Genomic DNA, 21,743 nt, shown 5'->3' with positions numbered 1-21,743 from the left:
ACAGAGTTGCAGATAGCTAATGGAAAGGCTCTGTGCATTTACTCCAGTTAAAGGGGTTAATGAGTCGCCCCTTCTACTTCTCTGGAGAACACCAACAACGAAAACATTGGCTCGTGAAAGGGATATCGCTGCCAGCCATCCACAGTGCGAGTGAAAAGTCCATTCTGTTTTCATTACATCGTTGGGATTTCCGGCTTAGCTCCGGAGTCCAGATTCCAAATCTCCCGAGATTCCACCCGTTTCTTTCTTTTTTTTTCTTTTTTTCACCCCACTCCGGTTAATCAATGAGTGTGTGTGCGATTCATGACATGAATTCAAAAACACATTTCTCAAACAAGCCCTATTAGCATATTTCATTGTATCGTGCTGCCGTCGTGCATAAATAAATGTAACAATCTAAACAAGGCAGACTATGTGTGTTCTAGTAGGCAAATCTTCTGGAATTTCGGAACATTTTTTTTAAGGCGTTAGGAGTCGGAAATGAAAGAAAAAAAAAATACGATCTCTTTACCAGATTATAAATCTAATTTAATTTCTTTTTTTTTTTATAATAGATTGTAAGCTCGCAAGAGCAGCACCCTCTTCTCCTTCTGTGCCAAGAATGTTAATGTTACTTTTATACATTTATTTTGGTTTGTTTTGGACAAATAATTAGTTCTTTGAAGCTATTTAGAAGGCAACATTGTTTTCCACACATTGTATATCTTTAAAGTGTTTATAAAACATTAATATATTTATCAGGCCAGAACCATCAGATAAAGCCATAAAAAGCCAGTTACCAGCAGTAAAGTTTTAGAAGGTGTGCTTACATGGCCCCTCCGCTCTGCCCAACCCTGGACAGAGATATGCATTTCCTTATATCTCTGAGAGGAAAAAAAAAAAAACAACACATACCAGGTCATTTACTCCCCTAAACAGCTCAAGGAACGATGTGAATTTTGAGTTGTCAAACACGTGGAGTTAGTATGTCAGAGTTTATTGTGAAACCTGTACTGCCAATTAAAACAAAATCAATTAGCAAAAAAAATATATATATATAGTATCGTTTCACAGTAAAAATGCAATTATGCACCATGAATAGACTGTTACCTAAGGTCCAGACCTTGGTGTGGGGTGTTTGGCTTGCTGTGACCGTGGCTCGGTGCGGCAGGAATGGAGTGGTGTGTGAGTGGTTTAATGTAATGTAATGGTGTGGAGGTGGGTTAGTTCGTTGTGGATGGCACATCATGGAATTCTGTGGATAAAGCAGTGGGATTGTGGTGTATGGATTGTCGCACATACTGAACAATCTGGTCAGCAGTCTTGGCTTAATTTGGTTTGCGTGGGATGGTACAGCGTGTGCGTGGAATGGTACAGCGTGTGCGTGGAATGGTGTTTCTGTGGCACAGTTTGACTTGTATTGAGTAGCATTATGTGCAGCGAATGGCGTGGTCATGGCTTTGTTTCCTCTAGGAATTCCTAGAGGCTGCGTAGTGAGGTTCAGAGTTGTCATCAGGAAGAGTTTGATTTCTAAATTTGTAGGCTCGGGCGTCTGAATGAGGCTCAGTATCATGAATGGGGGCTCTGTGTGTCCTGAAGTTCCTCGTGGTACTAATGCCTACGGGTCTGAGTGTGAGGCAGCCGGGATCTTAAGAAGATCGCCAAACCATGGGACATCAAGCCTTTTGGGTTCAGTGCCAAGAAGCCCTCAAGCTCCAAGAGTTTGCACACCCCTGACGTTGATGTGAGCAATACACTCCCGACATGCTAACTCCATCTTTACAATAACACCGTGCATTTTTCACATAGCTGGTAAACATAATTGTGAATGAGGACGTGGCCTCCGATAATCCAGATAATGCACAGGTGTTTTTTTTATCAGTAGTAACATGTAACATTCCAAATTCTTTTCAGAGAGTGACACCGTTTATAATAATATCTGGGCTTATTTACTTTGCTGAATATCATCTGCTATCATATTGTTGGCTGGAAAAGAGGTCATGGTCCTTATATATTTGTTTCATACTAGTAGGTGTCCTCATCCCCCAATTGTGGCTATAACAGGCTGCTTTAGGCTAATCTATCTGGATGTAAACCATGAGTCTAGAACCCCAAAGGTCATAGAACCTTTCATTCGACGATAAATCAGCTATGTTCTTATGTTCTATATATATATATATATATATATCTATGCCACATGTCGTGGTTTAATTTTTCCATTTAAAGGCTATTTTGCATAACTTTTGAACGCATCATTTTCGTTATGATGCCCAAGGCAGTGAGGGATTATATGGCTTTGCTATGATCACAATAAGCTGACATAGGAATTAAACCAGACTTAGTCGCTTCCAACGCTACAGGAGGCTAACAATTAGTCGATGGTACTAATAGGGTCAAAACCAACCCCAGAGGTATACGTGACCTACTTTTCTCAACAGATAGAAAATGCACTGTGATAATTGCGCTTTTGTCGCAATCCAGGTTGGAAAATGTAGAAGCACCTGAAAGAAAGCGTGTTGAGGAGATAAGCAGTAGCCCATCTTCCAGATGACACCTATTGGTTATATATGCTACAGGACAGGTGTTCGGCAGGTTCTACCCAGAACTACCCTATGCATTCCATACACTGCTGGACTATTCTCTTCAAAGAACAGAATCACTGACACCAGCTAGACATGAACTACTTTATATTGATCTATAAATAAATATCCATCCAGCAGGAAAAAGGAGAGAGAGAAAGAGAGAGAGAGAGAAAGAAACAGAGATAAAGAAAGCGAGAGAGAGAAAGAGAGAGAAAGAAAGCGAGAAAGAGAGAGAGAAAGAGAAAGAAAGCGAGAAAGAGAGAGCGAAAGAAAGAAAAAGAAAGGAAGAGAAAAAGAGAGAGAGAAAGAGAAAGAAAAAAGAGTTAAGGAGAGCAAGAATTCCATGTGAATTGCTCCATGTTTAAATGCACCGACAACAAAGCCTCAGGTATAGCAGAACCGAAATTATTATACACAAGCAAATGATACAAAGATAATCTATACTCTATAAACTATATTTAAACTGACAATTACGTTTTTCAACAAGCCGAGATCTGTAAGCCTTCCCCGAGCTTTTCACAACTTTCATGAGATGCTTTCATATGAGATCCCATGCTTTTCACCATCAAGAATCACTAGTCAAATGGGGCAAAAAAAGGATTTTTTTTCTCAGATCGTCTAAATTGTCTTTAAATAACAGAAGGGAAATTGTAAGGGAAATGCCCAGAAGATACAATTAACCCTTCTCGTCCTTGAGGGTTATGAACTGCGGAGCGCTTCCAACGTTGCAAGTTAAAATAAAATACATCTGAGTTTAACCGAGTTTAAAAAAATAAGAAAAAAAAAAAAAAATCAAATAAAGCCACTTCATTGGTGTCCTTGAGCTGTGGACAGTTAAGTATATTGCCCTGCTACAAAAATACCAGCATATGCAGTTGGGCGTATAAAGTACATTTATTTTCTGCAGTCCTTCCTGGTGGGTGTACCTGATAAATGTCAGAACAGTGACCATACTGTCTGCGTTATTTCCTGCTCGAGAATACAGCCTCGCGAGGACTTTAATAAATCAGTTACATCTAGCCGGCTTGTAAACCAGGAAAACGCCGCTGCCGACACACCTTGTTCATCTCGCCAGCCCTTCTATTATACCCTGCGAATTCCAGACCTTTCACTTCTAGAGAGCAAACAGTGCTATGTACTTTGTCGAGACCGGTGAGAAAACATGTCAAGCTAGCCTTGTGGTAAGCCATGCTTATGGGGGTTACCAAAAAAATTAAAAAAAATAAATAAAAAAAAGCAGAAAATGTATGTTCTCTCTTATTTTACCATTCTGTTTTAATTTTAAGAAAAATCTTTTCTTCTGGTGTATCAGTCAATCTGGATACTATCCTCAAGGAATCCCTAGAATTCAGTAACATTCCGGAGAAACAGACAGATCTCTAAAGAGAGAAGAACTCCAGCAGTTCCATCATCAGACCAATAATAGAATGGAGCGGTTTGGGGAATTCCTATGTTTTTTGGGGTACCGTTCCCATCCTTCCCAGCCAACTTAGCTGGGCCTAATAGGAGAAGAAAGCTCATTGACAGCTGGAGCTGGTGTTTGCCCATCGCGGATGTAAACAGAGACGTATTCTAAGGCATGACAAAACAAATAGCAATTATGCCTATTTCCCTACTCTTGCAGACAATTACACTGGAAGAGCAACACATAGCGCGCTTTGCCTCCGTCCTACACTCAAACCGAGCGCTAGAGAGAGGGGATCAGGTTCCAAATATCCTCCCCATTTAATGCTTTGTGTCATAACGCTTTAAACACATACTTAAAAGCCACAATTTAGCTAAAGTGACATCGCGTCCTAAGGCTGAGTAACAGGGTCGCAAAATCCTTATATCTTAAGGCTAATCGCACAGAGATAAGTTCCTTTTTTTTCAAGAATTTAACACTAAAATAATATGTTACCCTGGCCCATTTAAATGTGGCCTTAAGATCGAATCCTGCAAAAATTCTTATTCATTTGTATTAAAATGTATTTAAAAAAAAAAAAAAAGTGCGTGCTGCGGATATTTGCTTGGATTCGATGCCTTGTCTTTAGTTTACGCCTGTCCCATCTCAGTATTTTCTGCGGTTTGTGAAGTCGGCCCCTCTCTCTCCGCTATCTCTGTGATTGACGATCTGCGCTGTCTGTAATTACATTCCTGCTTTCTTTTAGTGCTAGAGACATCAGGTGTCACTGCAGGCCTCTTTCTCTTGATGCCCGTGCAATGCCAGTGCGTGCCAAGCGATACAGAATGCAGCTTGACATGCATAAGCAGCCAAAAACGTAAGAAGCTCTGAACCACAAAACAACTCGAATTTTCTCTGCTGAGAATCCTACGCAAACCTCGACGAGTGTCAGCGGCCCGGTTGTTACGTGGATGCCTAATGCACATCATGGCGTACGGCAATAAAGGGGAATATTTAGCAAAAAAGACAGCTCTGATAATTAGCTGTCATGATTTTCTTTTAGAAAAGGATAATCCCGACCATTCCATTCAACAATCACTCATACATATACACACACATACAGACACACACACACACATACGCAGATTTAACTAATCTCCCCTTTTAACTAAATAATTAGAAACTAAATCAGATTGCTTATTTGGTGCCAATAACAGTGTTTATCATTTACTCCCAGAATGAGCCTCTGCGTTCTAGAACACCACTCCAGAAATTGCAGGGCAGAGAACTTCCGTGAGTGTCCTCCTCGAGACGACCCCCCCCCCCATTCAGTTTACTCACATAATAGTGCTTTTCAACAGCTTGGCACTCTATTTTCTAATGATTAAAAACATAAAGTATGCATTTTTTATGAAGAACCCACATATGGGGGTTGAAACATTTGCTTTTTAAGTCAATTTCATTTTGCGTCCTAAAGAAGCACTTGAAGTTTTAGTTTTCACCTTGATTATTATTCTTTGAAGGCAACGAGGATTCCGCCTTCTTTTGATACATAAGGGGTTGCAACTACTTTCTTTTTTTCCTCCCTGAAAAGTTAAGGCATATCGCTGCCTTACGGGCTAAACCCGGTGGCATTTGCTTATAGGATATTCTAGACTTTCGATCTGCAAGGTCGTGTAAAGGGAGTCTGGGGGAGAACCGTGTCAAATGTATCGCTAAAACTAAGCCGAGAATGAAGACGTTCAGCAGTTCGTGGGTGATGAGGATAATAATACTTGTATGTAGACATTAGCATTTTAAAATAAACTTGTAGAGTTATTCTCACAGTGGGCCTGTTCAACCTGCATCCCGTAGACCCAAGAAGCTTCTGTGTGAGCCCTCTAAACGTTTGAAAACGTTCTAGGTTCTACTGTGTAGACCATGAGCTTAAGAAGGTCCAAGACATCTCCTCTAAATGTGATACTGGTCCTTCAGTAAGGACTGACCAGTATCGCCCATTTGGTTCTACTGGTCCCACGTATACTTTTTTGAAGAGAGAATTTTTAAACGGAAGGCCATCCACCCTCTAACCTTTTTTGGAACTGCGCGTGATCCTATGTTAACCGCCAAGAGGCAAACATGTTTATTTAATAACCCGGATGACACAGGCATTGATTAAACAACAGAAAGTGTCAGTTGGTCTCGAAAGAAGACGCTGGAATCTATATATTATTATAATAAATCATTTCTGCAACACGGCAATATTTCCCAAAAGGTGTACAAAACGCCTAAGCCCGTGAAGGTCTACACATTGTGGTTTACGCAAGCAGTTAAGTTTCATAAGGTTTAAATATTTTATCTTACTGGAAGGCTTTTTTTCCCCACATTATATTCCATTTCGCGTACTGTGAGCAAATAGGTGGTTAAGAATGAAGTTATGTATGTGATATGCCTTGGTTTCTTTATAAAATTATAGTATAATGTCACTTCTAATGGGTTACGTCCGTAGCTGCTAATCAACCATCAAAATTGTGGCTGCCCCTAGCTGAGTTGAGCCTAAAATAATCCCATTTCTTAAAGACTATCCTGTTTAGATGAGTATTTCTTCCTTTCGAAAAGGTGGAAGTCAGAAACTTTAAGGGATTCCTTTAAAGTCTATAAATATGGCTTAAGAACAACGGGATGGAGCAATACCAATTTGTTTTTTACACCGATACTGTATTTCGGAATAGAAACATAGAATCTGCCGGCAGATCGGACCCATTCGGCCCCATCTACTCTCCCCATTTATCCTGATTTAAAGACTCAGACCTTAATCAGTCGTTGGTCTCTGTTCTCCCAAACTCCATCTAGGGCCCTTCTCAACGCAAACGGCATTAATGGCCACCCTGAGAAATCCATCAACATAAAAACAACTAAAATTTTAAATAATATTCCACATCTGAGCTTCTCCAGTATAATTGTGTATTCTTATTTATTTAATAAGTAGCTTTTTATTAGTTTGTTTAAATTTAAACCGAAAAAAAAAATGTAAAATTTTGTTTTTAAAAAATTACCGTCTTGAAGTTAATTCTGGTGTTTTCCTGCAGCTGATGCAGCAAATCTTTTGCGGTGTTTGCAGGTTTAACTACTAATTGTTCGAGAAAAAGTTTTACAAGCATATTTGCCAAAAAAAAAAGGGGCTTAGAAGACTCTTGCAAACTCGATCTTGGTCGGCGTCCAAGGGATTATTTCATATATTCTGGTGGATTCTCCCTACGTCTGGAGAAAGTCTATGGACGTGGCTTATTAAATAAAACGTGGAAAGAGCGATAGGCTCGTGATTTTTTTTACCTGTTTTTCACAGTTGACTTTTTCTCTATTAACAAAGTATTCTGAAAAGACGCCCTGGAGAAAAAAAATCTTAACCAGTTCTCAGATGACTACAACGCCTATCATCTAGACTTCGCAGTCAGTCATTGGGAATTATGAAATGATTTGTATACAGGAATAGAAAACATATCAGGACGGGTCCTTGGGCTGTGCACTGATACACATAGGACATATATCCGAGCTCTGGGATTTGGCATATGTTTGGGCGTGTGGTTTCCCTGATACGGGACAAAGGAAGCATGGAATAGCTGCGTTCTAGGAAGCGGAAAAGGAACTCTGCTTCTTACAGGCATCACGATAAATAGGTTTGGGATTAGTGTTAATCCTCAGACTTCTAACATGCGAAACAATGCAACGTCAGGCTCGTAAGTTAGCAAAGGGATGTGTGCCAACAAGATCAAAGCTTTACGTTTAAATGATATTAGACTATATATTCGGGGATTAATCTGTTGATTAATTACAAGATGAATTGGTGCTTTTTATGTGTGACTATTTCCAGCACTGAGAAACGCTAGCAGTGTTTTAACCACCCATCTATGCAATTATGTGTATAACATGGCTGGTGTGAGTACGTGTGCGCGTGTGAGCGGTTGTATTGTACACCCATAAAGATATTATATAGTTGCTCATTTTTTTTTAGCCTCAACTTTTCAACGGTTCTTTCGTTGGTCTCGTCTTAGATTTAAGAGCCATATGCCTTTCCCATTCATGTTTAAATTCCTTCACTGTACTAACCTTCTCTGGGAGGCTGTTGCACTTACCTACCACCCTCTCAGTGATGCAAAAAAACAGAGAGACGGGCAGAGAAATACAAATGTCTCCTAAAATGTTAGGGCGCATATATACGACACATATATATCAGGGCTTTGTGTATGCGGATACAGCCCACTTTATCACAGTGTGTAGTCTGCAGTTAAAAAGCCACAGTACCTGCAACGTTCTCCTGCTTGGGGCAAATTCCTTTCGTAGGCGTGAGAAGACGTTCTTCCTCATCGGGTGTGACCTGGATGCCGATCTCCACTGGCTCGGCCACTTTCCTGAGCTCGGAGCGAGATGAGGGGGGAGGACTGCTCTTATCCAGGCTCTTCTCATAGCAGACGCCACTCGGGCCTCCGCATTGTTTTTTCTTGTGCTCTATAAAAACCAAGATATCTCCCAAAGGGAAGTTCATTTGACACTGTCCACATGTTAACAAATCGGGGTCGGAACCGCTGCCGCTCAGGCTGATGGATCCCGGTTCAGGAATGGTTAGAGCGTCGTCCTCATCGGTGATCACCGTTTCAACATGGTGGTGGTGTTCGGCTACAAGACAGCAAGAGAAGAAGGCAATGAGATGTGGAAAAACACTTCCTCAAAAAAAAAAAAAAAAAACCTCATAACCCCTTCCCTGATTTTATGGAAAAGTAAAAATTTTTTTTTAGAAAAACATAAATATAACAATATTATAACCATAAATGAGAAGTGATATAATATATATATACACACACACACGCATCAGTGCCAGCATTTTTAAAAACACTGTAAAAAGGTCCAAAAAAAATTATTTTTTATAAAAATATATTTTTTAAATGTTCAACGCCCTTGACAGCTTCGTTAGTAAAATGTTTCCTAGAAACGCCATTAAGGTGTTAACCTGCCTGATATATTTTACAGGTCTTAACTTTCAGGAGCTAATTGAACCTGTCCACACAAAAATCTATTTTAACAGACAATCCCCCCCCCCCAAAAAAAAAAAGCCTTGGGACATCTGTTCCTGCCATAAACACCCATAGAACCAAAGAGATGTTTTCTAACAGCGTCCACCTCGTTCCATGAGCGAAGCATCACGCCCTCGGCAATATATAACACTTGAGATTATAGCACTCCGCACTTCCTTATATTATTTACTTGCAATAAATTGTCTTGCGTCTTTTTTTTTTTATTTCTTTTTTTTTGCATATTTTATTTATTTTTTTGCATAAAGTCCCCTAATTTTGCAAGCAATACGCGCTGTTGAACGTAATTTCCGAATGCGTTGGCCATGAATGTGCCAAACGCGTTCCACTCAAAAAAAAAAAATGTAACTTCTCTTTGCAATCGACAAAACTACTTGTTTACCAGGTGCGCGATTACTGGGGGTTGTAATTAATTGCGAGGGAAAGTAGAAGCCGTGACAGACGAACGTTCAGGATTTTTTTTCCCCCCTTTATTTTCCTTTCCACCAACACAATAGGAATTCTTTGCGACTCGAGAAAGAACACAGCGTTTGCATAAAATGTCCTTTTCTCTTTCAGTCTAAACAAATATTCCCGCAAAAGCTGAAAAAAGCTTATTTTAACAAAATTAAACTGATTTTTTTTTTCCTCTTTCTTCCTTTTTGACAGAACGCCTAACCAGCTGCTAGTAATATTATCCGTACACGACTTTCCCATTCCAATACAGAACGAATCCAGAAGCCTTGATGATTCTAGGTGATATTTTCGCCCTAGAATGTGGTTACAAATACCCGTACGCGTTCTTAAAATAATTATTGCGCGTGCTCATGTCTGCTTAATAGCATCATGCCTTTCAAGCTATAACATTGTACACCTTATCGCATGAAATGCCTGCAATACACTCCAGCAGCTCAGTAATTGAATACTCCGCTACTGGCTATATAGCCTCTTAACAATATTAATATCTGAAAAGTAAGATTTATTGTCTGATTAAACAAATCTGATGGAATATGACGTGGCCTGAACCAGTATAGGCACCACAACAGCAATTCTCAATATATCATATATCATATATTATATATATATATATATATATATATAAATATTGTATTAAATATATAAATATCTATAAATTATTAAATATATAAATATATATTAAATTATGAAATATATATATAATATTATCTTTAACTTATATAGCGCCAACAATTCCCGCAGCGCTTCTTACATTCCATACATTCTAGAAGTGACAGACTAGGACGAACCGAGACATTAGGTAAAGAGGGCCCGGCTCGTAAGCTTACACTCTATGCGGGTTTGACATCCGGTTTAAACAGCTACCCTGTTACTTTATTCCAGGTGACAATGATGTATCATGAAGAATATTTGAAAACGTGAAGTCTAGTTCATGATATGGCATTATCACCCATTGGAATGTCCTACGTCCCCACCCTGGGGCTTCCGTAACAGAATAGATAAATTAATTTAACAGAACCCCCTCCAAAAAGTAGGTGATTGGTAAAATGTTCGAATCTGGAACATCCTCCCAGCTAAAGGAGGACGAGGGATATGAATGAATTCTGGAAACCTCCCAATTAATCGCATTCCTTTCCTACAAAACTCTACATGCAAAAAAATGTAAACTGAATACATGGACTACGTACAGCTCTGCCATTATATGTTTCCGGGACCACCTTCCTTCCTTCCTTTTACCTGGAATTGGCTTGTGTGGTCTTCAGACCTTGTAAATGAATGAATTAACTGAATACGCGCCTGTACGTCAGCAGAGGACACGTCGGAGGATGTCCATTATCCAGGACTTACCCAGAGATACACCAAGAACCAACCATGTTTCCCCCAAACAGTTATTAAGGACCATTAACCATTTGACTGCTGAAAGGGACTTAAGCATAGTGCAAAGTTATTTTTTTTTTGCTATACATATATGTAATACATACACATATATACTGAATGTACCAGTTAGCAGCTTTCTATATCGGGGGGGGGGGGCTACAAGTTAAATAGGAGTCCCCTTTGACTTAAAAAGCATATCGTTAAAAGATGACTTTAGACTGCATTATACGATCGGCTGCGAGTCTGTTAATCCTACAGGTGGCCGGAAACCAGATCTCACCACTATACTCGTATTTTAATGAGAAATTTAGATATAATTAACTATATAGTGCCTTCCGCTTAAACATGGCTCGATTTTTTTTTTTAAGCCTTACATGTGATACTTTTTCATCTGAACTTATATTAAAAATAAAACCTAAATCTTTTGAACGCCAGAATCTTCCCCTCCCCCCGCCCCCTTGAACTACATCTTACGCCTTAGAGCAGAAGAACGTATAGCTACAGATTTATGTATAGCATACGTACATCCGGGTGATTCTCTATAAGTCAACCCATGTATCGAACGTTAGGCCCACCTCGTAAAGGGTGGTACATTTTACACGGGCGTCAGATCTTCACAGTTTCTAAAGTCAATTACACAGTGACAATTAACCCCCGCTTCATATACATTGTATCCAGCCTCGTGGATTATTATTATACGCTTAGTATTTTTTTGGAATCTGAATTGTTTTGGAAAAGTCAGGTTTTATAAGGAAAGTATGTTTCAGCAGAGCCCGGAACGGAGCTGTTAACAATCACTGGGATCCAGTACGTTCAGATCTTCAGGGAAATTTTACCTACGGCTTGTACGACATAAACACTTCTCCTCCTTCACAGCCATGCCCAGCTCTCCCAAGTGCACATATGGCTCTGAATAATCGCGCATGTAACATTTTGTTGGGGGGGGTGACTTTTTTTTTCCCAGCAATGCCCGTCTCATCTCTTAAACTCGTATTGATACGGGTGACGTTATCCTCTATCATATATGATTTGGTACCCAGAACCAAGAGGTACGGGTATTAATGCTCGACTTAGACCTGATGCCTTTTTTAAATCCCGCTTGCAAAGTCATGCCTAGCGTCGTTAAGTACCTGCACTTAAAGAGTTAAATATACGCTCCCAGACACTGTATCAAACACGGCCCATCAAGTCATCCATATATTAGTAATTGTAATTCATTATTAAGAATAAAGGCGACTAGGTCGCAAGCAGACCCTAAGGCTCCAATACTTGCTTGATTTGAACAATTAACCCCTTAACGGGTTGAAATTATACCCATTAACGACAATGCATTGTGAGCCTGTACATGTAAGGCTTTGTCGAGAAGGGGTTAAATTATGTGTTAAGGAAAATCAAAAATAGATATTTTACATGGAAAAGATAAATCGGATTGTTTTTCACTTCTCTGCCCGAAGAACTTGCCGAGGATACCTGCGTCTTGTGGGTATAGCTTAAGAGCCTCGTGATGCTAAAATTCTATATTCGGCCAATAATATGTTTTTCCTTGGATATAATGATGTGCCTTCAGTACTCTATGGTTTACATTTTCAATCCTTAAATTTAAATGCAGCTGGAAAGAAAAAAACCCCAACCATTTATTTTACTATGGGCAATATGCTGTAATATGGAGCAGCCAACAATAAAAGCAAATCTTTTATCTTCATGGACTACAAACGACCGTTAACATGTATAAGCGCGAATCAAAAAGAGCCATAAAATAACAAAAAAAAGCATGTGATCTTTATTGTATCAGTGAATTATAAAGTGTATCCATAAATTGTTATATCCATAATACAGGTTACGGCATTTTGGGGAAAATCCTTCCTCCAAAAAAAAAAAAAAAAAAGGTAAAAATGGCATTTTCTCAAAACTAGCTTAAAACACAGACTCTCGCTTTGCACAAGATAGAAAAAAGATCTTGTATTTCGCCATAAATCACCCTACTTTTCACCTCTTTTGAAGATTATGTATTCCGTCTCTTTTGCCTGCTTATTTCAAAATAAGAGGATACAATTTAACATTTTTGTTTATTTTTTTCCCTAATTTTCTTTGGTAGGGTTTCGACGAGATCACTGGCACAGCCTAAAAACCCAACGGAGACCCATATAAAGATAATATTTTAAGAAATTAGCTACTGTTGACCCAAAACGTCGGTACAACAGGGTAACAAGAGGACACGGGTTCCAATAAATGCCGAATTCTGCAAGTTTTCTGCAAAACAAAGATACTCATCTCACTACCTATGATAATGTTTTGCAGGCATTTTTTTTATTCTATTTACTGATTAGGCAGGCGGCCGACAGATAAACAGCTTTAAAAAAAAAATGCATATTTAGCTGGGGGTAAGAGCTTATAATTTAGCGTGATGGGGGAAGCCTTGTTTTTAAAGCTTTCTCACAGTTTGTGATCATTGCTGAAACACATAACTATGCTTATTGGAAATATAAATATGGACTTTATTGAAAGCGCTTTATTGGAACAATAAATATTCACGGAGGCGAAAGCCACTATTGAATTATATCGTTTGAAATGTATTCTTGCAAAATGCCAAAAAACAGTAATAATAATATTTTTTTAGCCCGTAATTTTTATTACCGGCAAAACTTGGTGAATCTGGCAAATGACATTCCGATGCATGTATTTTGGGGTAGAAGTGGTGTTCTTCAAGATGTTTTAGGCACATTTGCATCCAAAAACATGTTAACTAAGCTTTAGCCACAGAGGTATAGAAGGATCCTCCCTTCCATTTTAACCCAATCACTGCTGCGGGGTAGCAGCAATGGCAGCTGAGCTCTGCAGTGGAAGCAGTCCCAGCAGTGCAGGGGTTAATCCAGGCAAGGCATTCTCCGCAGTTCCAGGTCTGAATCCTCCGTTACTCGAGTTTATTATAGACACTTTAGGGAATGGGGTACTCATGCTGGGATATTCAAGCAGCTGATGTTTCCAGATATCTTTCTCCCCCCTTCAAGGGTAGGTAGGGGGGGTCATGTTTTGGGGGCTACATCTTACCCTCCTTAAACCTGAAATTAATTAGCGTACTCAGTTCCTAAGACTGAAGTGTCTTTCTATGAGTGATGGCACTACTGATCTTTCCACGGACCAAGTTCATTACATTTAAAATTGCTATTCAAAAAAAAAACATTTAGAAATTACATGGTAATTCCTAAAAGCGTCGGGAAAAAAAATGTCCTGGCTTTCTGGCAAAAAAAAATAAATATTTTTTTTAAAGAAAATGTATCATAATTTCAGAATACACAAATTTTACAATATGGTACAGTATGGACTAAGCTACTAAACGCAACGATACCTCCCCATAAAATAAACTGCCGGCTGACGACCAAAACTTACTTCTGACCAGGTGAAGTCCCTGGCAGCGAAAGAGTTACTAAATGCATCTTTGACATAATTCCATAACCCCTTAATCCTTTGTATGCCAGCATCACAAGAAGTATCATGATTTCTGCACCTTCAATTAAAATGCACTTTTTTTTTTTTTTTTTTAATTATTCAAGATTTTCCTCTGCTTGTTTTTTCTTCTGTTTTTTTTTTTTTTTTTTTACAGTACACGAGTGGTTAAAAAAAAAGTGCACTTAATACTAAAATATAACCCTATCCTGTAAAATGCAGGTCTTGAAAGGTACATTTAAAAAAAAAAAAACATAAAAATATACCTGGATTTAGAACACACTACCGGAGTTCTAAGAAACGAGCGAAAGAATAATTGCATTTTTATTTTTTCTTTAAAAAAAAAAAAAATAAAAAATGAATTTGCTATCGGGAAATCTGCATAAGTCGATTTTTCTCTTTGTGCTTTAGATTTTTTTTTTTTACACCAGTAAACAGACTCAGATGTGGAATTTGTCTATTTGCTAGAACACGACGGTGGCGTTTCAGCTACCGGTTTCCAATGATACGGACTACGGGCTCCCCCTAGTAGTTACTGCTTGTCAGTTAAATGCCTTAGGGCTCAATTGAGATGTGCAGCCTAGAAATTCAATATAAAAAAAGCAAAGTTTATTCTGAAAACTATCTATAAAGCCTATAAACAAAAAAAACAAAAAACAGTCAACGTTACAGGTAACATTTCAGGCAAATCGGGATACTGTATCTTTTTAAATACCGCTCAGGCTACGAAGGCGATCGGCGAGCAATTTCTGGGTATTTAAAATCTGATCAATCTTACTTTTCTCCGCGCTATATTAATGACTAATTATTCGCACGAAGACAGCTTCACCTCTGTGCATCCATCGGTAATTAAAAAGAACCGTACTGAAAAATTCTAAAAACGTATTAAAATAATTTTTTTTTTTTAAATAACATTTTTTCAAGATTTGCAAAATAAAGAAAAAAAAAATAAGAAAATTGACTACCGCTGTTAGCTTGCGCCCCAGAGAACCCTATTGTATTTTAAAAGAGTTTGGGGCTGGAATTGTTAATCGATGCTATGATGTCTTCAGAAGGTTTTTTTTAACTGAATGTAAGACTTGCATGCAAATTTTAATCTGCATATAGAAAATTAGTCATACATTAAAAAAAACGGCGTTCCATCTCACATTGCAAGAGTAATAACGACCGCAGTGTTTTCTGTATGGAGTTACCTTCCAGCGGTGAAAGGGTCGGCTGTCAATCTTTTTGATTAAAGTGTTATTTTTTTAAATAAACTTTACCTTTTTTTTTTTTTTACGAAGCTAATTTATCACAAATGCCTAATTTTTTATATTGCTTTTTCTGTTCTCCGTCTCCTGTCTCATGGGAGAAAGAGCCATCCCTCTGCTATATAATATATATATATATATATATATATATATATATATATATATATATATATATATATATATATATATATATATATATATATATATATATAAAGAGAGAGGCTGACTTCAAGATGATGAAATCTGCAAACTGGAATTATGTAATATATATAGATTTATATAATAAATATAAATATATATAGTTCTATATAATGCATGTTATTTAAAATATATATGCCATGCATTATATAGAACTATATATATTTATATTTATTATATTATTTATTACAGAAGAAACTTAATCTAAGATTATTCTGCGCTTTCCACAAATTCAACAATTCTATCAATAGTTTGGCAAAACAGACATTAAACTCAGTGTGACGTCCTCAGAAATAATAAAAGGTAATTAGGCTGATATTAATTGCAGAGGCTTTATGGTTTTATCATCGACTGATCCTTGCATGTTCATTTTAAAAGGAGTTAGTTAAAGGGAAAAGCTTGGAAGGACGCTAATGTTTCACGGTTTTGACATGAATTAAATTAGTCAATAGGCAGGAATTCTGCATGCGACTATTTATTTATTTATTTTTGCTCTGATCCGTCCAAATTTTGGTTGAGCGTCAATGTTCAAAAATTATTCTTTTTCAAAAAATAATTACAAAAAAAAAAAAAAAAATTAGACACCGGGAGCCAGCGCAATGCCATGAGAGACACGTATTTACAAGATTTTGGTGTTAAAATAATTGAGATGAAAAGTCGTGTGCAGATACCTTGTATAACAAACAAAAAAAAAAATAAAAGATCTTGCAGACAGCAGATTCCTATAGAACAAAAAAAAAACAGAGGGCTTTTAACAATAAACAATAAAAACTGGTTTGACCGCTCCGGCCACTAAATCTGCAGGTATTTTCTTGCTAACACATCCGTCCCGGTCTCCTCTTTCCATCCACTTGTGGAAGCTTTACGTTCAGGTGGCCGACAACGCAGCCGGATAAAAATATCTCTCCGTGGCCCCAAAACGACACAGAAAGTGGCTGAAACGGTGTGCATCGGTGGCACGGCACGCTGGGCTTTTAAGGCTTTTAGCCATTCATGCTGCTGTCTGGTCGTCTCTCTTGTTTACTTAAAAGGTGCCAAGATATTCCACGGTATAATGGAATAGGCTCTGCCACACAGCATCGATGCACATTAGTTAATGGCTACGGGGCTGAGTCACAGAGGCTTGCAATCTAATGCCACGCAGCAGTCACTTACTTCACATGGGCCACGTAATACCCGCACCTACGAGCCGCTATGATCTGTTGTTCTTAAGAGCTACCTTCCCGAAAATCAACAATTCCTCCGTCAACTCTTTTTTCGATACGTATAAATTTAGATTTACGGAACCCCGGGCATTAGGGACGCGTCTGGTAATCTCACGTTAAGCAGTAATCTCTACCGTCCACGCTACAGGTCTCTACGACGGACAGATGAACGCCACACACCTAAACGCCACCTCTGTTTGCCAGCACCTACTGAGCATAGCGCCCTAATGCGATCGGGGGGGCAGATAAAGCGTAAAGCGGTAAGCCTGGGGTCCGCGTTCTGTAAAGCAGGGGCTTCGTAGATTTCCACGGTCCTGCGCAAGATCACTAAACTTGCACTTGACCTCTCTATATAGTTTCAGTCTACAAACTCCCCAAAAATCACCCCCCCCCCATGGAAGCGCTTTTGGCAAGCACTCTACCGGCTTCGCTATTACCTATTGGCAAGTACCCTTGCAAACGGACATCTTCATTACTAAGTGGTCACAAAAAATAAATAAATAAATCAATCCAACAATTGCATTTATTAGATAATCCCCCGTGCCGGCGCCGCAGAATGTATTGCTTTGCGGTCGTTTCTCGAGCAAACGCGTACTTGAGAAATAACCCGGAATATAATCTAAACTTCTTTTGTTTACATTGGCACGCGTGGCAATGAAGAGGGTTAAACTGGCTACTAATACTCTTCGTGCATATTCGAGCGGTGCCAGCGATGTCACGTTAGATGCGGCGATCAATGGTCCGAAAGAGCAAATTATTGTAAACAGCCAAGTATACCTACCTGTATACTGAGTATCCTCGCATAAGGGGGGGTCATTGCAGCACCCCAAAAAACACAAGCCCTTATACACTTAAGTGGGTCCTATTGACTAAATGGGGCGCTCTTCGGACTTACAGAGCCCCGTCCTAACAGCACCCCAAAAATAAGAACATGATACACCTGGCTACCTGGAAAAATAAGTACCGTATAATAGATAAATACGGTAAACGCTGAAACATCCATTATATGCAGAACGGAATAAGCATCATTATTCTGACCCGAGGAAAAAAAAAATCCTATCTGAATCTGCTATTTTTAATAGAAACCAGTAAAACAAGAGCAAAAAAAAAAATATATGAAAAACAGAAACGTGCACCTTCCTGTCTGGGGGGGTGGGGGGGGATAACATAAAAAGCCAGTTTTTAATAATTCAAAATCTCCCCTTATTAAAAATGAAAGTGTGAAAATGAATGAGAAATAAAAGAATACAAGCAGGCAGAAGAAGAAGGGTTTGTAGAGCGAGGCTTCTCCCTGCAATCCAGGGGAGGGGGTAGTCCCTTATGTAACCCTATACATATAAATATATATTTATTTAAATTTGGTAAAATCTACCATAAATATCCCCCCCCCCCTTGCCCCTTCTCCCTCCCAGGATCCTCACGCCAAGAGCTCGGAAGGGGGGGAAAGAAGAACATTTTTCTCTCTAGAACTGGGATTATTGCAAGAATAACCGGTTGTGCATTGTGTAGCGCAATCTGGAGATATTGGGGGGGGATATTGCAATTTATTTATTTATTTTTTTAGGGGGGGGGGTTGAGATCATGGGGGTTAAAAAAAGGAGGTAGTAGCTGCTGTGTGCTGTGCACAGGCTATGGGCGGGAATGCAAACAAACAGGTCTCATGGTTTTATCCGTCCCTAACCCCATTCAAATCCCCTGTTTGTATCCCAAAAATACCTTTGCCCCCCCCCCTTGGCCGTGTTCACAATAGGGGCTGCTCTGCTGCACGAGTTAAATTAATAAACCCCTACATTAGGTGGGTTTCACACTGAGCTCCCATGTGCACCGAGCACGCCACTATTACTTGCAGTTTCATACTGATTTTACCATCTCGTGCAAGGCATCTAGCTCTTTTTTTTTAAAGCAGATTTGTATCAATACGACCAATGCGAAAGATAAAAAGTATTTCTTTTTCCACCAGGAAAACAAAAAACAAACAAAAAAAAAATAAACTTATATAAAATAAAAATATATACATTTCCACAGCCGGAAAGAATTTATTTGTTTAGGTTATAAAAAATATATATATATATATAAATAAACATAAAACAGGATACTTTATATTTTGGTTCTTGAATTTAACAAGAAATCTTCAATTTCTTAACACACACACAAAATAAATTAATTTTCACTATAGCCAGACACCAGCCAAGAAGAAGGACCCCCCCCCCATAATTAAGGAGTTATGACTGTTTCATAAAAAATGATTCGGAATAACACACCTATGGCGTGTTCAAATGTCATATTTAATGTTTCAGTCTTGCTAAGCTTGGTGTGTCTTCCGGCAGAGATAGATTGTAAGCCCTTTGGGGCAGGAATGTGAACCGTGACATATTTACCTATATGGCGGGTACCAGGTTATGTATAATTCTGCGTCTTGCATTATTCTGCATGGCTGTGCCTTAAACAGCGGGCATGTTTTTTTTAAAAAAAACAAGAATTATGCCGGATTTTATTCTGACCCAGTGGGTCAGCGTCGATAAAAAACACAGAACGCAGAGTCAAAGGCTTGCATAAAAATAGACCGTTTCTAATAGGTCCTGAAATATCCATAAGCTTACAGAGCAAAATCTGAATGTAAAGGTTTAGATTTAAAGTTGGTTTAAAACAATCATAAAAAGTATATTTAAAAGGAAAAATAAGGCTAAAGGCTGACACACTCTAAAGGGGGGTTTAATGTAATACTTTGGGGGTCTCCTCTAATATCCAACAAGAATTTGGCTTATGGATGGGCCAGACCAAAGCCATGGACATGTGGGCCAGTCTAGACCCCATTTGCCCCAGACAGCCTGGGATATGCATGCCCCATTCAGAGAGTAAATTCTCCCTCCCTCCTAATAAATTGATCCAGGGTCCCCCTCCTCTCTCTCTCTCTCTCCCTCTCCCCCCTTCTCTCTCTGCCTCCCCAGGCCCTGCTGCTAGTCTGGTTGTTGCTTTTTTACATTTTTTACAGCCTCTCTGCTGGCCATGTGTTTGTCATTAGCTCACCCCCAGTCTGAATTGCCCTGCTCTTACCTTTCTATTCATGTTACATGCCCCTCCAACACAGCCACACAACAGAAATCCCATATAGATCCACAGATCCCCCCCCCCTGCATCATGCAACATTTAAATGCCCCTGCTGTAGCCCACAACAGATGCATGCATTTACATTGCATGTGAGTATAATAATAATAATAATAATAATAATAATAATAATAATGATAATAATGATAGGAGCTGGCACAGGGCATCCATACATGATCTATGGGCAGCTTATAGGGACCTGGGGCAAATGCATGGATACATTGCCCTTAAATGCAAATCTTCTTGGGTGCCAATGGGCAGCGGGGGGATAATAGGATTATAAAGAGGCAAAAATGTCTAAATACACCAGTGGGGTGCTGGAGTGGAGTTCTCACTCTCTGTCAATGGGATCCCCCATGTGCTTAAGCAACTTTTCCTTACCTTTCTGCCACCATTCAAGTTACAGCATGCACCCTCTGCAAAAATTCCTCAAGAAACTTTCCTTCCCCCTCCACGATCTCACCATACAGATCTGCCTGCTTTTCCCACCTACACTTCTGTTTTTCCTCCCCATTTGCAAAAAAAAAAAAGCTTGCCCTCTGTTAGCCCCCTTTTGCTCTTTTTTTAGGGTCCCCCCCTTCAACCCCCATGCAGACTTACGTGCGATAATCTCCCTTTGTAACAAGTGCTGAGGGTTCCCCTGCTTGCGACGGGACATTGCCCTGGCATTTACACTGGCATCGCCCGGAGATCTGCTCTGTCCGGGACTTCTTCTTCTTCTCCCACCTTTTTATTTAATTTTTTTTTTTGCACTCTTCTTATTTCTTCTTTCAAATGAAGAAAATCGCATATAAAAAAAAAAAATTAAAAAAAATTGCAAAATAAAAATAAATGCAAATGTCCTCTTCTTAATTAGGCAGGCACTTCTTCTCCACTTGGGTCACCAAATCTCTTCTTTTAAATTAAAAAAAAAAAAAATTGGCTGCTGCCCACTCGTGTAATAATGTCCACAGTGCCCGGCAGTGGCAATTCTCCAATAAACAAGGGGACGAGAAAAAAAAAAAAAAAATTCAGAAAAAATAAAAAAAAATTAAAATAAAATATATGATTGCTCCCCAAAAAAAACAGAGAGGGACCAGACCCTGCAAGGGGATTTCTTCTTCTTTTTTCTCTTTTTTTTTGGAAAGGGTTTTGCCAAAGTGTCAGCTTCTTGCACTAAGCCTGACACTGCCCTGGAATGCAATGCCCAGCAGTTTGAAGCCACTTCACTTGAGCTGAGCGCTGGGAGATAGGACTTTCTCAGCCAGTGCAGCGCAGTGCTGGGGGGATTACTATTTAATTGCAATGTGAAGATGGCGGAGTCTTGGTTCTCCAGGAGCTCTCTGTCTCTCTATGGCTGGGTCTGCCTCTGTACAATGGGATAAAATTCAAGTTCAAGTGCGGACGTGACGTTTAATCCACACCAGAGACAAAAAAAAAAAAAAAACACAGAGAGTAGGAGCACTGGGGACGACTAGTGGTGGCTTTTTAACATTGTGCCCTGAAACACAAGGAAAAAGAGAAAAAAGAAGAAAAAAAAATCCTCAAACAAAAATCACATGCATGAAGCTCAGGTCCCTGTACAACGCTACTGCTTCTGCAACACCAAAACATAAAAAATATATATATATATATATATACCCAAAGCATTGTAGTCATATGTTTGGGATCATTAGTGGAAACAATCCGGCACACAAAGAGTCCAGAGAAGAACAGGT

At 39.0% G+C, this 21,743-nt stretch overlaps 1 protein-coding gene across 4 annotated transcripts in view; it reads right to left on the bottom strand.

Moving 5' to 3' along the window:
• The window catches only part of BCL11B (BCL11 transcription factor B), a 62,226-nt gene extending 40,782 nt beyond the window's left edge, over positions 1-21,444 (bottom strand). For 3 of the 4 annotated variants that reach the window (XM_053474891.1, XM_053474893.1, XM_053474892.1), the window contains exons 1-2: positions 20,647-21,444; positions 8,227-8,598 (exon numbers count right to left, since the gene is read on the bottom strand). In XM_053474891.1, coding sequence (XP_053330866.1) covers positions 8,227-8,598; positions 20,647-20,704 — 430 coding nt within the window. In that variant the 5' untranslated portion in view covers positions 20,705-21,444. Of the gene's footprint in view, positions 1-8,226; positions 8,599-20,427; positions 20,538-20,646 lie in introns of those variants that run through there. The other variant, XM_053474894.1, reaches the window with a different exon arrangement.
• Positions 21,445-21,743: the final 299 nt, after the last annotated feature.

The sequence above is a fragment of the Spea bombifrons genome, chromosome 9 (genome assembly GCF_027358695.1).
Source record: "Spea bombifrons isolate aSpeBom1 chromosome 9, aSpeBom1.2.pri, whole genome shotgun sequence".
Lineage (NCBI taxonomy): Eukaryota > Metazoa > Chordata > Amphibia > Anura > Pelobatidae > Spea > Spea bombifrons.
The sequence above is the reverse complement of the archived record's forward strand: the minus strand, read 5'-3'. Positions and strand labels throughout refer to the sequence as shown.